The 17,943-nt window shown below is 41.0% G+C and overlaps 1 protein-coding gene across 1 annotated transcript; it reads left to right on the plus strand.

Annotated features, from left to right (window-relative positions):
- The first annotated feature begins 16,756 nt into the window (after positions 1 to 16,756).
- Positions 16,757 to 17,566, plus strand: LOC134206226 (uncharacterized). Its single transcript, XM_062681914.1, has one exon. The coding sequence runs from the start codon at positions 16,757 to 16,759 to the stop codon at positions 17,564 to 17,566; it is 810 nt and encodes a 269-aa protein (XP_062537898.1).
- The last annotated feature ends 377 nt before the right edge of the window (positions 17,567 to 17,943 follow it).

A 17,943-nucleotide genomic window follows, 5' to 3' on the forward strand; every position in this document is an offset into this window, starting at 1 on the left:
CGGATTCGAAGACGGTGATCTCCAGGATACAATCGGAGCAGCGGAGATAGAAATCATTTATGGCTTCCCAGATCGGTGAGATCCTGAGCCTTACCAAACACAGCGAGTGACGATGAATATCCACGACAAGCAGTATCGCGGAAGAACTGACAAAGTGGATGTTTATGAGTGGCACAACCCACCTGGCTACAACCCTGGAATCAGAGTGCACTGCTGTGACCTATATATGAAAATATGGAACGAATTTGCAGCAGCGCATTCAATTGTTTCCTCTGCCATACCAGTTGAACAGCAGATAACACGCAGCTCAACTGATAGCAGAACGATCTCGTAGGTACAGTGCTATGTATGTAGATATATCGTAAGGCTAGGATGGTGGTGAATTTCACTGCCGATGGCAATATAGCAGTAAGAGAAGGAGCTGACTCTCTCAGAGCCCGAGATATATCATCGCACCGCGCCGATCGAGGTCGTGTGATGACGATTAGAATTAAGATTTCAGTTGCAAGTAAACAACCCACCTACCGTGTGTGGAGGATCCGCGCGAGGTCAATTTTATCGGTTTTTTTGTATAGCCCTATGTTCAATGTTAAATTAAATGTAATAAATAAATATGTTGGCACGGCAAATACTGGGTAAAGCGTACCATTGGTACTTCGCGTACCTGAAGGAATAAAATAGACCCCATCTCGCGGTCCTTAGCCTCTTACCCAGCAACTCCTATCCCTACCTCCCCGCGGTGCTGGCCGGGATACGAGCAACCTTAGGGAAGATCGGGTAACCAACCCCGGTGGGAACTATGGTCGTATGCTGACAGGGAAGGGGGGGTTTGCTCCTCTCCGGAGGTGCAAATCTTATTGAGCGTCTGTTCTCCATGTCAGGATCGGCTCACAACAGCGTCTGTTCTCCATGTTAGGGCGGCTGATCATCGTCCGAGTGCCAGCGAGGGACTCTATGAAACTGTGCACCATGGTCCACCGGAAATAAGGAGGAATGGTCCTCCGGAAATTTAGGGGTTTGGTGTCAGGCCCTGCAAGCCAGCCTTTAAAAAATCATAAGCAACGAACAATCAACAAGAGAGTACGGACCGGAACCATCGGCGAAGACCACTGCGACGAAAAGGGACTAGCGATTGGAAACTCGGTTCGTGGAACTGCAAATCTCTCAACTTCATCGGGAGCACACGCATACTCGCCGATGTGCTCAAGGACCGTGGATTCGGCATCGTAGCGCTGCAGGAGGTTTGTTGGAAGGGATCAATGGTGTGAACGTTTAAAGGTAATCATACCATCTACCAGAGCTGCGGCAACACACACGAGCTGGGAACAGCTTTCATAGTGATGGGCGATATGCAAAGGCGCGTGATCGGGTGGTGGCCGATCAATGAAAGAATGTGCAAGTTGAGGATCAAAGGCCGGTTCTTCAACTTCAGCATAATCAACGTCCATAGCCCACACTCCGGAAGCACTGATGATGATAAGGACGCATTCTACGCGCAGCTGGAACGTGAGTACGACAGCTGCCCAAGCCACGACGTCAAAATCATCATAGGAGACTTGAACGCTCAGGTTGGCCAAGAGGAGGAGTTTAGACCGACTATTGGAAAGTTCAGCGCTCACCGGCTGACGAACGAAAACGGCCTACGACTAATTGATTTCGCCGCCTCCAAGAATATGGCCATTCGCAGCACCTACTTCCAACACAGCCTCCCGTATCGGTACACCTGGAGATCACCACTGCAGACAGAATCACAAATCGACCACGTTCTGATTGATGGACGGCACTTCTCCGACATTATCGACGTCAGGACATATCGTGGCGCTAACATCGACTCTGACCACTATCTGGTGATGGTTAAACTGCGCCCAAAACTATCCGTCATCAACAATGTTCGGTACCGACGACCGCCGCGGTACGACCTAGAGCGACTGAAGCAACCTGATGTCGCCACTGCATACGCGCAGCATCTCGAGGCAGCGTTGCCGGAAGAGGGTGAGCCCCTCTTGAGGACTGCTGGAATACAGTCAAAGCAGCCATTAACGACGCAGCGGAGAACAACGTCGGGTATGTGGGACGAAGTCGACGGAACGATTGGTTCGACGAAGAGTGCAGACAGATTCTGGAGGAGAAGGACGCAGCGCGGGCGGTCGCGCTGCAGCAAGGTACCCGGCAGAACGTGGAACGTTATAGACGGAAGCGGAGACAGCAGACCCGCCTTTTTCAGGAGAAGAAACGCCGCCTGGAAGAAGCGGAGTGCGAGGAGATGGAACAGCTGTGCTGTTCTCAAGATACACGCAAGTTCTATCAGAAGCTCAACGCATCCCGCAAAGGCTTCGTGCCGCGAGCCGAAATGTGCCGGGATAAGGATGGGAGCATCTTGACGGACGAACGTGTGGTGATCGAAAGGTGGAAGCAGCACTACGAGGAACATCTGAATGGCGCTGAGAGTACAGGCAATGAAAGTCAAGGCAGCGGAGGAGATGACTACGTCAGTTCAGCGGACGATGGAAGCCAACCAGCCCCCACCTTGAGGGAAGTTAAGGATGCCATTCAACAGCTAAAGACCAATAAAGCAGCTGGTAAGGATGGTATCGGAGCTGAGCTCATCAAGATGGGCCCGGAAAAGCTGGCCACTTGCCTGCACAAACTGATAGTCAGAATCTGGGAAAACGAACAGCTACCGGAGGAGTGGAAGGAAGGGGTTATATGCCCCATTTACAAGAAAGGTGACAAACTGGAGTGTGAGAACTTTCGAGCGATCACCATCCTTAATGCCGCCTACAAAGTGATATCCCAGATTATCTTCCGTCGTCTGTCACCATTAGTGAACGAGTTCGTGGGAAGTTATCAAGCCGGCTTCGTTGACGGCCGCTCGACAACGGACCAGATCTTTACTGTACGGCAAATCCTTCAAAAATGCCGTGAATACCAGGTCCCAACGCACCATCTGTTCGTTGATTTCAAGGCGGCATACGACAGTATAGACCGCGTAGAGCTATGGAAAATTATGGACGAGAACAGCTTCCTGGAAAGCTTACCAGACTGATCAAAGCAACGGTGGATGGTGTGCAAAACTGTGTGAAGATCTCGGCGAACACTCCAGTTCGTTCGAATCGCGCCGGGGACTAAGACAAGGTGATGGACTTTCGTGCCTGTTGTTCAACATTGCGCTAGAAGGTGTCATGCGGAGAGCCGGGTGTAACAGCCGGGGAACGATTTTCAACAGATCCAGTCAATTTATTTGCTTCGCGGATGACATGGACATTGTCGGCCGAACATTTGCAAAGGTGGCAGAACTGTACACCCGCCTGAAACGTGAAGCAACAAAAGTTGGACTGGTGGTGAATGCGTCAAAGACAAAGTACATGCTTGTGGGTGGAACCGAGCGCGACAGGGCCCGCCTGGGAAGCAGTGTTACGGTAGACGGGGATACCTTCGAGGTGGTCGAGGAATTCGTCTACCTCGGATCCTTGCTAACGGCTGACAACAACGTTAGTCGTGAAATACGAAGGCGCATCATCTGTGGAAGTCGTTCCTACTACGGGCTCCAGAAGAAACTGCGGTCGAAAAAGATTCGCCACCGCACCAAATGTGTCATGTACAAGACGTTAATAAGACCGGTAGTCCTCTACGGACATGAAACATGGACAATGCTCGAGGAGGACTTGCAAGCACTCGGAGTATTCGAGAGACGGGTGCTTAGGACCATCTTTGGCGGTGTACAAGAAGACGGTGTGTGGCGGCGAAGAATGAACCATGAGCTCGCCCAGCTCTACGGCGAACCCAGTATCCAGAAGGTAGCTAAAGCCGGAAGGGTACGATGGGCAGGGCATGTTGCAAGAATGCCGGACAGCAACCCTGCAAAGATGGTGTTCGCTTCCGATCCGGCAGGTACGAGACGACGTGGAGCGCAGCGAGCGAGATGGGCAGACCAGGTGCAGAACGACTTGGCGAGCGTGGGGCGTATTCGAGGATGGAGAGATGCGGCCTCGAACCGTGTATTGTGGCGTCAAATTGTTGATTCAGTGTTATCTGTATAGATGTAGACTAAATAAATGAATGAAATAAATATGTTAGTGAAGTTATTCCTATAAATCAGGGCTGCCCAACGTACGGCCCGCGGGCCGGATGCGGCCCTTGGCTCCATATTTTGTGGCCCGCGGCATGTAAGAAAAATAAACTCATAATCGGCCCGCCAGCTTTTCTATCTAGCTTCAAAATTTTTTTTTTTTATTCATTATTTAATATGTAAGTTTTAAATCAAAGTTCATGCTGCAAAACTATTAATTAAAATTTGAAACGAAAAATAATATTTTACATAATTTGAAATGATTGCATAAGCAACCCCAAGACACAAAATGTTGATGTGGGACATCGCGTTTTCAATAAAGATTGGTCAAAGTAGTTTATGTTCACGTTGGAAAAAGGAAGGAAAGTTTGCTTAATTTATTTGGAAGGTTTGCTATATAGAAGAAATAAAATTTGAATTCAAGCATTCTCTGAAATATGGTATTTGAAAAGGCCAATGTAGGAAACAAAAGTTGAAAGAATTTCAATTTGAATTTCCATTTTATTATTTCAAATTATTGGTACAATGGATTATAGAAGCAACAAGCTCTCTTTGCTCAAGCTTATACAAAGCAAATGCAGTACAGGCCAGTTTTGCTATTAGTAAGATTTGGGCAACACGGATGAAACCTTTCCAGGATGTAGAACTTATTAAGGAATGCATTTCGGTGGTTGTTGAGATCGTGTCCTAAGAAAACAGCCTCTGGAACACGGTGAAGAATAAAAGTTCTCGCAGAAGATTTGAAAGCTACTTGACGTGAGAAAGCTGCCAGCTTCATATTCTACTCTCTCGCAAACGACGAAAATACTGACGCAAAAAACGTGGCAAAAGTGGCTTTCTTCATGGTCATTTTCGAATGACAGAGAAATTGGTAGCTTTATTCCCAATGCAAAGAATAATTAAGGAGGACTGTTAAGACCTGTCTAACTTAGAGAACTTTTTTCTCCTTTGAAAACTTAAATGACCTTACGACTGATGGAGTACCAGCAATGACAGGAAAGAACAATGGCGTTGTAACAATTCTAAGCAAGGAAAAGCAATCACATAGGTACCAATTATAAATAATGTTAACGAAAATGAAAGCCGTATACGAAAATTTGCTGTATTATTGCGATTTTTTTAGCTTGAGATTTTATTCTTTTTTAACAGAAAATGGCACTATTCCTACAAGATAAGCTGATCTGAATGTTTCTCAATAGATAAGTGAATTGAATTTTCGAGCAGATATCGCCAAACATCTCAATAACTTGAACATAAAGCACATTGGCACAGTGGGTTTGCTAAAAACTGGTACATTTCTCTCATCCTAATGAAAACATTTCATGCAAATCTATTCAATATGCTAGTAAAGTAATGAAATTTCCATTTTTTTTACATCAGGTAAACGGTGTGAATGGAATAATTTCAAGTTTCAATGCAACGACGAAAACAAAATAAACAAAAAAGATTGTTTGAACGTAATAAAATCGTGTTTAGTTTTTCTAGAAAATGAAAAAAAAATATTTTGAAAATATTTAAAAAGTTATGTACAAAATATTTTCTGGCCCGCCAGCAAATGTGAATTCTAAAAAATGGCCCATGGCTTAAAAAGGTTGGGCAGGCCTGCTATAAATAAATGTAGTGTTGTGCCTAAAATGTCGCGTGTGTGTTGATTTGTTCGTGAGAAAAGTGTCCTTGATTGGCATACAATTGGCAATTAGAAGGCAATTGAATTGCGCCACCAAAAATAATCCCTTCAAGTGTTGGAGAGCCAGGAAATTTATCGAAGGTATAGAAGGGCAAGTCGGTTCCTCAACATTTTTGGTCCTACGAACCGGATGATTGGACCCTGGTGAGGATTTGAAAAGGACTAAACTGGATAACGAAGCCTGCGGCAGGCTCGGATTGGCGCCATCACAAGTAGACTGCATTGTTAATCGCTATACCTCTACATAAGAAGTGAAGTCGCCATCGCACCTGGAATTTTGGCACAATTGATTCCACGCCATCATAGAACAACACTACAAAGGACATCCAAGGATAAAGCACCGATCCTCCATCGCATCTAGGCAAAAAAAAGGCTGGGAGATTGCGCTATCCTAACACACGCTGTTTTCGGTGTTTTTTTGTATCCTACAAAATAAACTGTACTTGGGGTGCCTGGATTTTCTGAGTTGGATATACATTCGAGGAACAAGTAATCTTCAACGGACGGACTCGGGCAAAAACAATCTTCGGAACACGGCATTTAAGCCTTTGGACCATAGGACGGACAACTGATCCAGCACAGGATTTACTTTTCCAGGTAAATATATTTTAGATCAGTGTATGTCCAGCCTTTTTGCTAGTGTCTCCGCAATACTAACGCCCAAATTTCGACGTATTTCCTCTACAATATCTATTATGCACTGAGCTGGAAGGAAGGAACTCACATACGAACATCAGTTTGTCAATCCAACGGGATATTTGGAACCTGAAAGCGGACAAGGACATCACCCCGTGAGGCCAAACTTCATTCTGTAGGAAATAGAATAGTTAATTCGATAATAAAATGATTTCATTCAGTGATATTAGAAGAATATTAGTTGGAAAATATAGGGTGTTACATTTCAAATATGTTTGACAATTTATTAGAGTGTCAGCTAAAAACATATAGCCTTGCTAGTTCTCGAACATTCTCTGAGCTTCGAGTTGATGAAATTCGAGAGAGAGCAAAATACGATGGTTGAGCGAAGAGCGCAGAGAATGATCCGCCGGCGTACTTCAGCAAGCGTTGGAGGCAAAGTCCTCAGTTTTGTGACTAACGATGATGGAAACAGACGTTAAAGAAAAGTGTTGAAAAAATAAGAAATGACAAAAATAAAAAAAATGGCCCTGAGAAATGCTTGTGTTGTTTAATTAATGAAAATGGAAAACCCGACAATGGCCAAGTCGGTAATGTTCGTACGCTTCCTATTTTGTGTTTAAGTTCCGTGGTGATACCGTGTGTTTGTATAGTGATGGTTTTTCCTGTGTAAATTATTCGGCTGCGACGCATCCACGTAAGTTTTTCTTTTCTCTTCTAGTTTGCGGGTTTGGTCGTGCAGTGACCTTGAGCTGGCGCTGATAAAAAAATGGCAGTAGATTCCTAGATGTGTTGATTGTGTAGCACAGGGCTGTTGAAGATATTTTTGGTGAATCTTCACCTTCAGCGTGAAAATAACGGTGATTCGTTTCTACTGATTGGGAGAATCAAATGGGTTTTTATTCAATAAAAATGATGTGAAAAAAAGTTTAACATTAAATATTAACTGAATTATAACTTAGGAAAAGTGATAATCATTATTCAGTGAGCCATTACGTTTCTGAGAGAACGCTTAATCAGCGGGCTAGAAAAGTTTTTAATTTTCTTTTGCATTTATTGAGTGAAAAGATAATTATTTCTGAATAGAATTAAGTTTTATTACCAGTAAAGTTACAATTGCCTGGAGTTCAGAATTAAAACACGTAAACCATGAACTGCGTAGAAGACTGTTAATGTTTGATGTGTATTGGGATAAGTTCTGTAGGAGGATTGATATTCTAGGGCATGATAAGCTCTGTAAACGATGAGACGTGCAGAACACTGTTGATTTTTTTAAATTAATTTGATACAAGATCGATCTTCTAGAGACTGGTACGTTCTACCAATGACTGCATGATAACAAGATCAGCTGTTGCCATCCGCATTGTGTTTAAAAGTGTAACTTAAGATAAATTGAAAATATTATTGACATTTCCCCGATTGTGACAATAGTTGTTTTGGGGGCACTTTATAGAAATGATATGAATAAATCCAATCTCCGAGTGGGTTGGTGCGTTTCTGAGTGGACGTTTGATCCAGGTGGATCCAATAGAAAGTCCAATCTCTGAGTGGGTTGTTGCGTCTCTGAGAGGACGTTTTATCCCGGTGTATCCTATAGCATCAAATTTTATCTACGATTGATAGGATCTATCCATGACTGAATGATAAAGATCAGTAGTTATATTGTGTATAGAATAAAAAGTGAACTGAGAAACTGAGAGAGAGAACTGAGAAAATAGTTGGAATTTTTCTGGTTTTGATGCCAGATTGATTTTCTAGAGCATAGTTTTCCCGACTAGTTTTGCTTTTGAGCACATTATAGTGAATGATATGAAGAAATTCAACCTCCGAGTGGGTTGGTGCGTCTCTGAGTGGACGTTTGATCCGGCTGGATCACATGGAAGAAAGTCCAATCTCTGAGTGAGTTGGTGCGTCTCTGAGAAGACGTTTGATCCAGGTGGATCCAATAGCATCAAATTTTATCTACGATTGATATGATCTGTCCATGACTGAATGATAAAGATCAGATGTGATATTGTGTATAGGATAAAAAGTGTAAACGTAGTAGAACTGAGATTATTACTGGATTTTTTTCTGGTTTAGATGAAAGATTGATTTTCTAGAGCCTTGTAATTTCTTCGCAAGTAGATGCCATAAGTATAGAGTTAGAAAGTGTAAACTAAGATGAACTGAGAGTATTATTGGAATTTTTTTGGTTCGATGCAAGATTGATTTTCTAGAGCCTGGTAAGTTCTACCCATGACTGCATGAACAAGATCAGTAGATGCCATAAGTAAAGAGTTAGAAAGTGTAAGCCGCGATGAACTGAGAATATTGTTGGAATTTTTCTGGTTTTGATGCAAGATTGATTTTCTAGAGTCTGGTTTTCCTGACTGGTGTTGCTTTTGAGCACATTATAGTGAATGATATGAAGAAATCCAACCTCCGAGTGGGTTGGTGCGTCTCTGTGTGGACGTTTGATCCGGTTGGATCACATGGAAGAAAGTCCAATCTCTGAGTGAGTTGGTGCGTCTCTGAGAAGACGTTTGATCCAGGTGGATCCAATAGAAAGTCCAATCTCTGAGTGGGTTGGTGCGTCTCTGAGAGGACGTTTTATCCCGGTGTATCCTATAGCATCAAATTTTATCTACGATTGATAGGATCTGTCCATGGCTGAATGATAAAGATTAGATGTGATATTGTGTATAGAATAAAAAGTGTAAACGTAGTAGAACTGAGATTATTATTGGATTTTTTTCTGGTTTAGATGCAAAATGATTTTCAAGAGCCTTGTCAATTCTATCCATGACTGCATGAACAAGATCAGCTGTTGCTATAAGTATAGAGTTAGAAAGTGTAAACTGAGATGAACTGAGATATTGTTGGATTTTTCTGGTTTTGATGCAAGATGATTTTCTAGAGCCTGGTAAGTTCTACCCATGACTTCATGAACAAGATCGGTAGATGCCATAAGTATAGAGTTAGAAAGTGTAAACTGGGATGAACTGAGAATATTGTTGGATTTTTCTGGTTTTAATGCAAGATTGATTTTCTAGAGCCTGGTAAGTTCTACCCATGACTGCATGAACAAGATCAGTTGTTGCAATAAGTATAGAGTTAGAAAGTGTAAACTGAGATGAACTGAGAATACTGTTGGATTTTTTTCTGGTTTAGATGCAAGATGATTTTCTAAAGCCTTGTAAGTTCTACCCATGACTGCATGAACAAGAACAGTAGATGCCATAAGTATAGCGTTAGAAAGTGTAAGTTGCGATGAACTGAGAATATTGTTGGAATTTTTCTGGTTTTGATGCAAGATTGATTTTCTGAAGTCTGGTTTTCCCGACTGGTGTTGCTTTTGAGCACATGATAGTGAATGATATGAAGAAATCCAACTTCCGAGTGGGTTGGTGCGTCTCAGAGTGGACGTTTGATCCGGTTGGATCACATGGAAGAAAGTCCAATCTCTGAGTGAGTTGGTGCGTCTCCGAGAAGACGTTTGATCCAGGTGGATCCAATAGAAAGTCCAACCTCTGAGTGGGTTGGTGCGTCTCTGAGAGGACGTTTTATCCCGGTGTATTCCTATAGCATCAAATTTTATCTACGATTGATAGGATCTGTCCATGGCTGAATGATAAAGATTAGATGTGATATTGTGTATAGAATAAAAAGTGTAAACGTAGTAGAACTGAGATTATTATTGGATTTTTTTCTGGTTTAGATGCAAGATGATTTTCTAGAGCCTTGTCAGTTCTACCCATGACTGCATGAACAAGATCAGCTGTTGCCATAAGTATAGAGTTAGAAAGTGTAAACTGAGATGAACTGAGAATATTGTTGGATTTTTCTGGTTTTGATGCAAGATTGATTTTCTAGAGCCTGGTAAGTTCTACCTATGACTGCATGAACAAGATCAGTAGATGCCATAAGTATAGAGTTAGAAAGTGTAAACTGAGATGAACTGAGAATATTGTTGGATTTTTCTGGTTTTGATGCAAGATTGATTTTCTAGAGCCTGGTACGTTCTACCCATGACTGCATGAACAAGATCAGTAGATGCCATAAGTATAGAGTTAGAAAGTGTAAACTGAGATGAACTGAGAATATTGTTGGATTTTTCTGGTTTTGATGCAAGATTGATTTTCTAGAGCCTGGTAAGTTCTACCTATGACTGCATGAACAAGATCAGTAGATGCCATAAGTATAGAGTTAGAAAGTGTAAACTGAGATGAACTGAGAATATTGTTGGATTTTTCTGGTTTTGATGCAAGATTGATTTTCTAGAGCCTGGTACGTTCTACCCATGACTGCATGAACAAGATCAGTAGATGCAATAAGTATAGAGTTAGAAAGTGTAAACTGAGATGAACTGAGAATATTGTTGGATTTTTCTGGTTTTGATGCAAGATTGATTTTCTAGAGCCTGGTACGTTCTACCCATGACTGCATGAACAAGATCAGTAGATGCCATAAGTATAGAGTTAGAAAGTGTAAACTGAGATGAACTGAGAATATTGTTGGATTTTTCTGGTTTTGATGCAAGATTGATTTTCTAGAGCCTGGTAAGTTCTACCCATGACCGCATGAACAAGATCAGTAGATGCCATAAGTATAGAGTTAGAAAGTGTAAACTGAGATGAACTGAGAATATTGTTGGATTTTTCTGGTTTTGATGCAAGATTGATTTTCTAGAGCCTGGTACGTTCTACCCATGACTGCATGAACAAGATCAGTAGATGCCATGAGTATAGAGTTAGAAGGTGTAAACTGAGACGAACTGAGAATATTGTTGGATTTTTTCTGGTTTTGATGCAAGATTGATTTTCTAGAGCCTGGTAAGTTCTACCCATGACTGCATGAACAAGATCAGTAGATGCCATAAGTATAGAGTTAGAAAGTGTAAACTGAGATGAACTGAGAATATTGTTGGATTTTTTTCTGGTTTTGATGCCAGATTGATTTTCCAGAGCCTGGTAAGTTCTTCCCATGACTGCATGAACAAGATCAGTTTTCCCGACTTCCCGTTTTCCCGACTAGTGTTGCTTTTGAGCACATTATAGTGAATGATATGAAGAAATCCAACCTCCGAGTGGGTTGGTGCGTCTCAGAGTGGACGTTTGATCCGGTTGGATCACATGGAAGAAAGTCCAATCTCTGAGTGAGTTGGTGCGTCTCTGAGAAGACGTTTGATCCAGGTGGATCCAATAGAAAGTCCAATCTCTGAGTGGGTTGGTGCGTCTCTGAGAGGACGTTTTATCCCGGTGCATTCCTATAGCATCAAATTTTATCTACGATTGATAGGATCTGTCCATGACTGAATGATAAAGATTAGATGTGATATTGTGTATAGAATAAAAAGTGTAAACGTAGTAGAACTGAGATTATAATTGGATTTTTTATGGTTTATATGCAAGATGATTTTCTAGAGCTTTGTAAGTTCTACCCATGACTGCATGAACAAGATCAGCTGTTGCCATAAGTATAGAGTTAAAAAGTGTAAAATTAGATGAACTGAGAATATTGTTGGATTTTTCTGGTTTTGATGCAAGATTGATTTTCTAGAGCCTGGTATGTTCTTCCCATGACTGCATGAACAAGATCAGTAGATGCCATAAGTATAGAGTTAGAAAGTGTAAACTGAGATGAACTGAGAATATTGTTGGATTTTTCTGGTTTTGATGCAAGATTGATTTTCTAGAGCCTGGTACGTTCTACCCATGACTGCATGAACAAGATCTGTAGATGTCATAAGTATAGAGTTAGAAAGTGTAAACTGAGATGAACTGAGAATATTGTTGGATTTTTCTGGTTTTGATGCAAGATTGATTTTCTAGAGCCTGGTACGTTCTACCCATGACTGCATGAACAAGATCAGTAGATGCCATAAGTATAGAGTTAGAAAGTGTAAACTGAGATGAACTGAGAATATTGTTGGATTTTTCTGGTTTTGATGCAAGATTGATTTTCTAGAGCCTGGTACGTTCTACCCATGACTGCATGAACAAGATCTGTAGATGTCATAAGTATAGAGTTAGAAAGTGTAAACTGAGATGAACTGAGAATATTGTTGGATTTTTCTGGTTTTGATGCAAGATTGTTTTTCTAGAGCCTGGTATGTTCTTCCCATGACTGCATGAACAAGATCAGTAGATGCCATAAGTATAGAGTTAGAAAGTGTAAACTGAGATGAACTGAGAATATTGTTGGATTTTTCTGGTTTTGATGCAAGATTGATTTTCTAGAGCCTGGTACGTTCTACCCATGACTGCATGAACAAGATCTGTAGATGTCATAAGTATAGAGTTAGAAAGTGTAAACTGAGATGAACTGAGAATATTGTTGGATTTTTCTGGTTTTGATGCAAGATTGATTTTCTAGAGCCTGGTAAGTTCTACCTATGACTGCATGAACAAGATCAGTAGATGCCATAAGTATAGAGTTAGAAAGTGTAAACTGAGATGAACTGAGAATATTGTTGGATTTTTCTGGTTTTGATGCAAGATTGATTTTCTAGAGCCTGGTACGTTCTACCCATGACTGCATGAACAAGATCAGTAGATGCCATAAGTATAGAGTTAGAAAGTGTAAACTGAGATGAACTGAGAATATTGTTGGATTTTTCTGGTTTTGATGCAAGATTGATTTTCTAGAGCCTGGTACGTTCTACCCATGACTGCATGAACAAGATCAGTAGATGCCATAAGTATAGAGTTAGAAAGTGTAAACTGAGATGAACTGAGAATATTGTTGGATTTTTCTGGTTTTGATGCAAGATTGATTTTCTAGAGCCTGGTACGTTCTACCCATGACTGCATGAACAAGATCTGTAGATGTCATAAGTATAGAGTTAGAAAGTGTAAACTGAGATGAACTGAGAATATTGTTGGATTTTTCTGGTTTTGATGCAAGATTGTTTTTCTAGAGCCTGGTATGTTCTTCCCATGACTGCATGAACAAGATCAGTAGATGCCATAAGTATAGAGTTAGAAAGTGTAAACTGAGATGAACTGAGAATATTGTTGGATTTTTCTGGTTTTGATGCAAGATTGATTTTCTAGAGCCTGGTAAGTTCTACCTATGACTGCATGAACAAGATCAGTAGATGCCATAAGTATAGAGTTAGAAAGTGTAAACTGAGATGAACTGAGAATATTGTTGGATTTTTCTGGTTTTGATGCAAGATTGATTTTCTAGAGCCTGGTACGTTCTACCCATGACTGCATGAACAAGATCAGTAGATGCCATAAGTATAGAGTTAGAAAGTGTAAACTGAGATGAACTGAGAATATTGTTGGATTTTTCTGGTTTTGATGCAAGATTGATTTTCTAGAGCCTGGTACGTTCTACCCATGACTGCATGAACAAGATCAGTAGATGCCATGAGTATAGAGTTAGAAGGTGTAAACTGAGACGAACTGAGAATATTGTTGGATTTTTTCTGGTTTTGATGCAAGATTGATTTTCTAGAGCCTGGTAAGTTCTACCCATGACTGCATGAACAAGATCAGTAGATGCCATAAGTATAGAGTTAGAAAGTGTAAACTGAGATGAACTGAGAATATTGTTGGATTTTTTTCTGGTTTTGATGCCAGATTGATTTTCCAGAGCCTGGTAAGTTCTTCCCATGACTGCATGAACAAGATCAGTTTTCCCGACTTCCCGTTTTCCCGACTGGTGTTGCTTTTGAGCACATTATAGTGAATGATATGAAGAAATCCAACCTCCGAGTGGGTTGGTGCGTCTCAGAGTGGACGTTTGATCCGGTTGGATCACATGGAAGAAAGTCCAATATCTGAGTGAGTTGGTGCGTCTCTGAGAAGACGTTTGATCCAGGTGGATCCAATAGAAAGTCCAATCTCTGAGTGGGTTGGTGCGTCTCTGAGAGGACGTTTTATCCCGGTGCATTCCTATAGCATCAAATTTTATCTACGATTGATAGGATCTGTCCATGACTGAATGATAAAGATTAGATGTGATATTGTGTATAGAATAAAAAGTGTAAACGTAGTAGAACTGAGATTATAATTGGATTTTTTATGGTTTATATGCAAGATGATTTTCTAGAGCTTTGTAAGTTCTACCCATGACTGCATGAACAAGATCAGCTGTTGCCATAAGTATAGAGTTAGAAAGTGTAAACAGAGATGAGCTGAAAGTATTGTTGGAATTTTTCTGGTTTTGATGCAAGATTGATTTTCTAGAGCCTGGTAAGTTCTACCCATGACTGCATGAACAAGATCAGTTGTTGCCATAAGTATAGAGTTAGAAAGTGTAAACTAAGATGAACTGAGAATATTGTTGGATTTTTCTGGTTTTGATGCAAGATTGATTTTCTAGAGCCTGGTAAGTTCTTCCCATGACTGCATGAACAAGATCAGAACAAGATGCCATAAGTATAGAGTTAGAAAGTGTAAACTGAGATGAACTGATAATATTGTTGGATTTTTCTGGTTTTGATGCAAGATTGATTTTCTAGAGCCTTGTAAGTTCTTCCCATGACTGCATGAACAAGATCAGTAGATGCAAGTAGATGCAAGATTGATTTTCTAGAGCCTGGTAAGTTCTACCCTTGACGGCTTGAACAAGATCAGCTGTTGCCTTGTGTATAGTGTGAGAAATGGTAAACTAAGATGATTTGTAAAAATAGTTGTAAAAACGACGCGTGAAAAATGTGTTAAACATTTATAACAACCATTATAAAAGTAATATTGTATATAATCTTGTTTTGTGTTGTTGATTTTTTGGAAGTTTTATTCAAAAATAACATTAAATCGTGATTATCATAATCACGTGATAAAGATAAGTTAGCGTTGTGTAAGGAATAATAACATTTTTTCGAAATATTTTTGAAATTAATCCATATAATCCATAATATAATATAATCCATAAAAAGTCGTCTTTTGGGCAATTGAAAATGCAAAAAGTAAACAACATTATTTTTTGACAAAACGCACAAATTAGCGAACGATCACTGTATGCTGATTATTGGTAAGTATCGTTTCAAATATATTTTTATTTTATGTGATATTAATTATTTTTCTCGTTTCAGTGATGTTCTACTTAAGTTTATCATAAAACTTCTATTTGATTTTTTTTAATTCTTGAGATAATATTATTTTTATGACGATTAAAAATCTTTTTCTTCATGAAACAAATTATACAGAATGCATAGTGTACTCTTGTTAATTGTTTTCATTTTTTCAAAACATTGAGAATAGAGGAGGAGAAGGATGTAGGAAATAGAATAGTTAATTCGATAATAAAATGATTTCATTCAGTGATATTAGAAGAATATTAGTTGGAAAATATAGGGTGTTACATTTCAAATATGTTTGACAATTTATTAGAGTGTCAGCTAAAAACATATAGCCTTGCTAGTTCTCGAACATTCTCTGAGCTTCGAGTTGATGAAATTCGAGAGAGAGCAAAATACGATGGTTGAGCGAAGAGCGCAGAGAATGATCCGCCGGCGTACTTCAGCAAGCGTTGGAGGCAAAGTCCTCAGTTTTGTGACTAACGATGATGGAAACAGACGTTAAAGAAAAGTGTTGAAAAAATAAGAAATGACAAGAATAAAAAAAATGGCCCTGAGAAATGCTTGTGTTGTTTAATTAATGAAAATGGAAAACCCGACAGTCGTCTGAGCCGAGAATAGCTATTTTCGTGAGATGGATTGACGCATGGCAGGAAGAGGCGGCATCAAGTCTTGTTTTGTTGGTGAGTGCTACAAAGCTATATGTCTCCGAAGCGGGACTGCAGAAAATACACGTTTGTAAATGAATTTTTTGAATCCTCTTCATTTGCCACGCAATCCCTGAGCAAAACTGTTCGTCATTAGAACAATTGACTCATTCTGCCGCAAATTTTGGATGCTTGGATGGCTTGCTGAACGATTCGTGTGTGGATTAGTATCGACATTTGTTGCACGGGTTAGTTTGAACGGTATATGTTCTGCCGAAGCTTTATATATTGGATACTACATGGAAACTTTCCTCTTTCTGGATCCCTATCGGAACTGTGAATGAATGACGACGTGGCTGTGAATGAATTGCGGATGAATCATATTGAAATCGAGTTGGTGCTGCTGTTTGTTCTCATAGGTGAGCTACAACAGTATATGTCCGCCGAAGCTAGTCTCTGTATACTACAGTTGGTTTCCTCCTCATCTTTCCTTATTGGTTGAACGAGTACGTACTGTGCTACAACAATTGGTGGTGCGTCACAACGGAACTGGTTTAATTTGACTGAATTGTGGACGACTGGAGTACAACGTTTGGTTCTCTCAGGTAGGCTTGAACGGTATATGTCAGCCGAAGCCTTGGACATTTCGGATATCTACACCATTCACTTCCTGTATTTATCGGTTCGAGTGACGTGCGACTGCTATGGCGCCATCCCGTGAGAAGAAGCCGCCTGCGCTGAAGCTGTTGATGGTCCAGCTGAAGAACACCCAGACATCCATGGACGACATCTGGAGATTTGTGGAAGGCTACGAGCGGACAACAACTGCAAGTCAGGTCAACGTGCGCTTGCTGAGTGTTGATGAGTTGTGGCAGAAGTATGGGGAGATTCTAGCAGATATTCAGGCACACGATGATTTCGAAGATGAAAATGAGGCGTTCGATAAAGCGAGGCTAGTGTATAGTGATAGGTACTACTATTGTAAGGCGTTCTTGATGGATAGGGCTAAGGAATTGCAGGATCCAAGGGAAGCCGATCGTTCCGTACGAGCTAACGAGGCGTCAGCGCATGGTCATGGGACCCTAGACCATGTACGATTACCACAAATCACGCTGCAGGAGTTCAACGGAGACATCGATGAATGGATTAGCTTCCGTGATCTGTTCACTTCACTCATACATCGGAAGATAGACCTGCCGGAGGTGGAAAAGTTCCACTATTTGAAGGGATGTCTGCAAGGAGAACCGAAAAGCCTAATCGACTCGTTAAAAATCACGAAGGCCAACTATCAAATAGCGTGGGACTTGCTGCTAAAACGATACGACAACAGCAAGCTTTTGAAGAAGCGACAGGTGCAAGCTTTGTTCAATTTGCCAACGCTGTCCAAGGAATCTGTAGCGGATCTGCACACTCTGATCGACGGTTTCGAAAAGGTCGTGCAGAATCTGGACCAGGTGGTCCAACCGGAAGATTACAAGGACCTTTACTCGTTAACCTACTCACTTCTCGACTAGATCCGACAACACGCAGAGGTTGGGAGGAACATTCTTCAGCCAAGGATCAGGATACGCTAGCAGATCTCTCGGATTTCTTGCATCGTAGGATCCGAATTCTTGAATCGCTTCCAGTGAAGGCATTAGATTCCAGGACTTCGCTTCATGCTCCACAATCATCGAGACAGAAGGCGTCAGCTGTGAAGGCCAGCTACGGTTCTATACAATCGTCTGGGGGACGATGTGTGGCGTGCAAGGAGAACCATCCTCTATACCAATGTTCTTCATTCCTACGGATGTCCGTGCGAGAAAGAGATGCAGTGTTAAGAACGAACTCCCTGTGTAGAAACTGCTTCAGATCGGGTCACATAGCGACAGACTGTACGTCCAAATACAGG

This window comes from Armigeres subalbatus, chromosome 1 (assembly GCF_024139115.2).
Source record: "Armigeres subalbatus isolate Guangzhou_Male chromosome 1, GZ_Asu_2, whole genome shotgun sequence".
Taxonomy (NCBI): Eukaryota; Metazoa; Arthropoda; class Insecta; order Diptera; family Culicidae; genus Armigeres; species Armigeres subalbatus.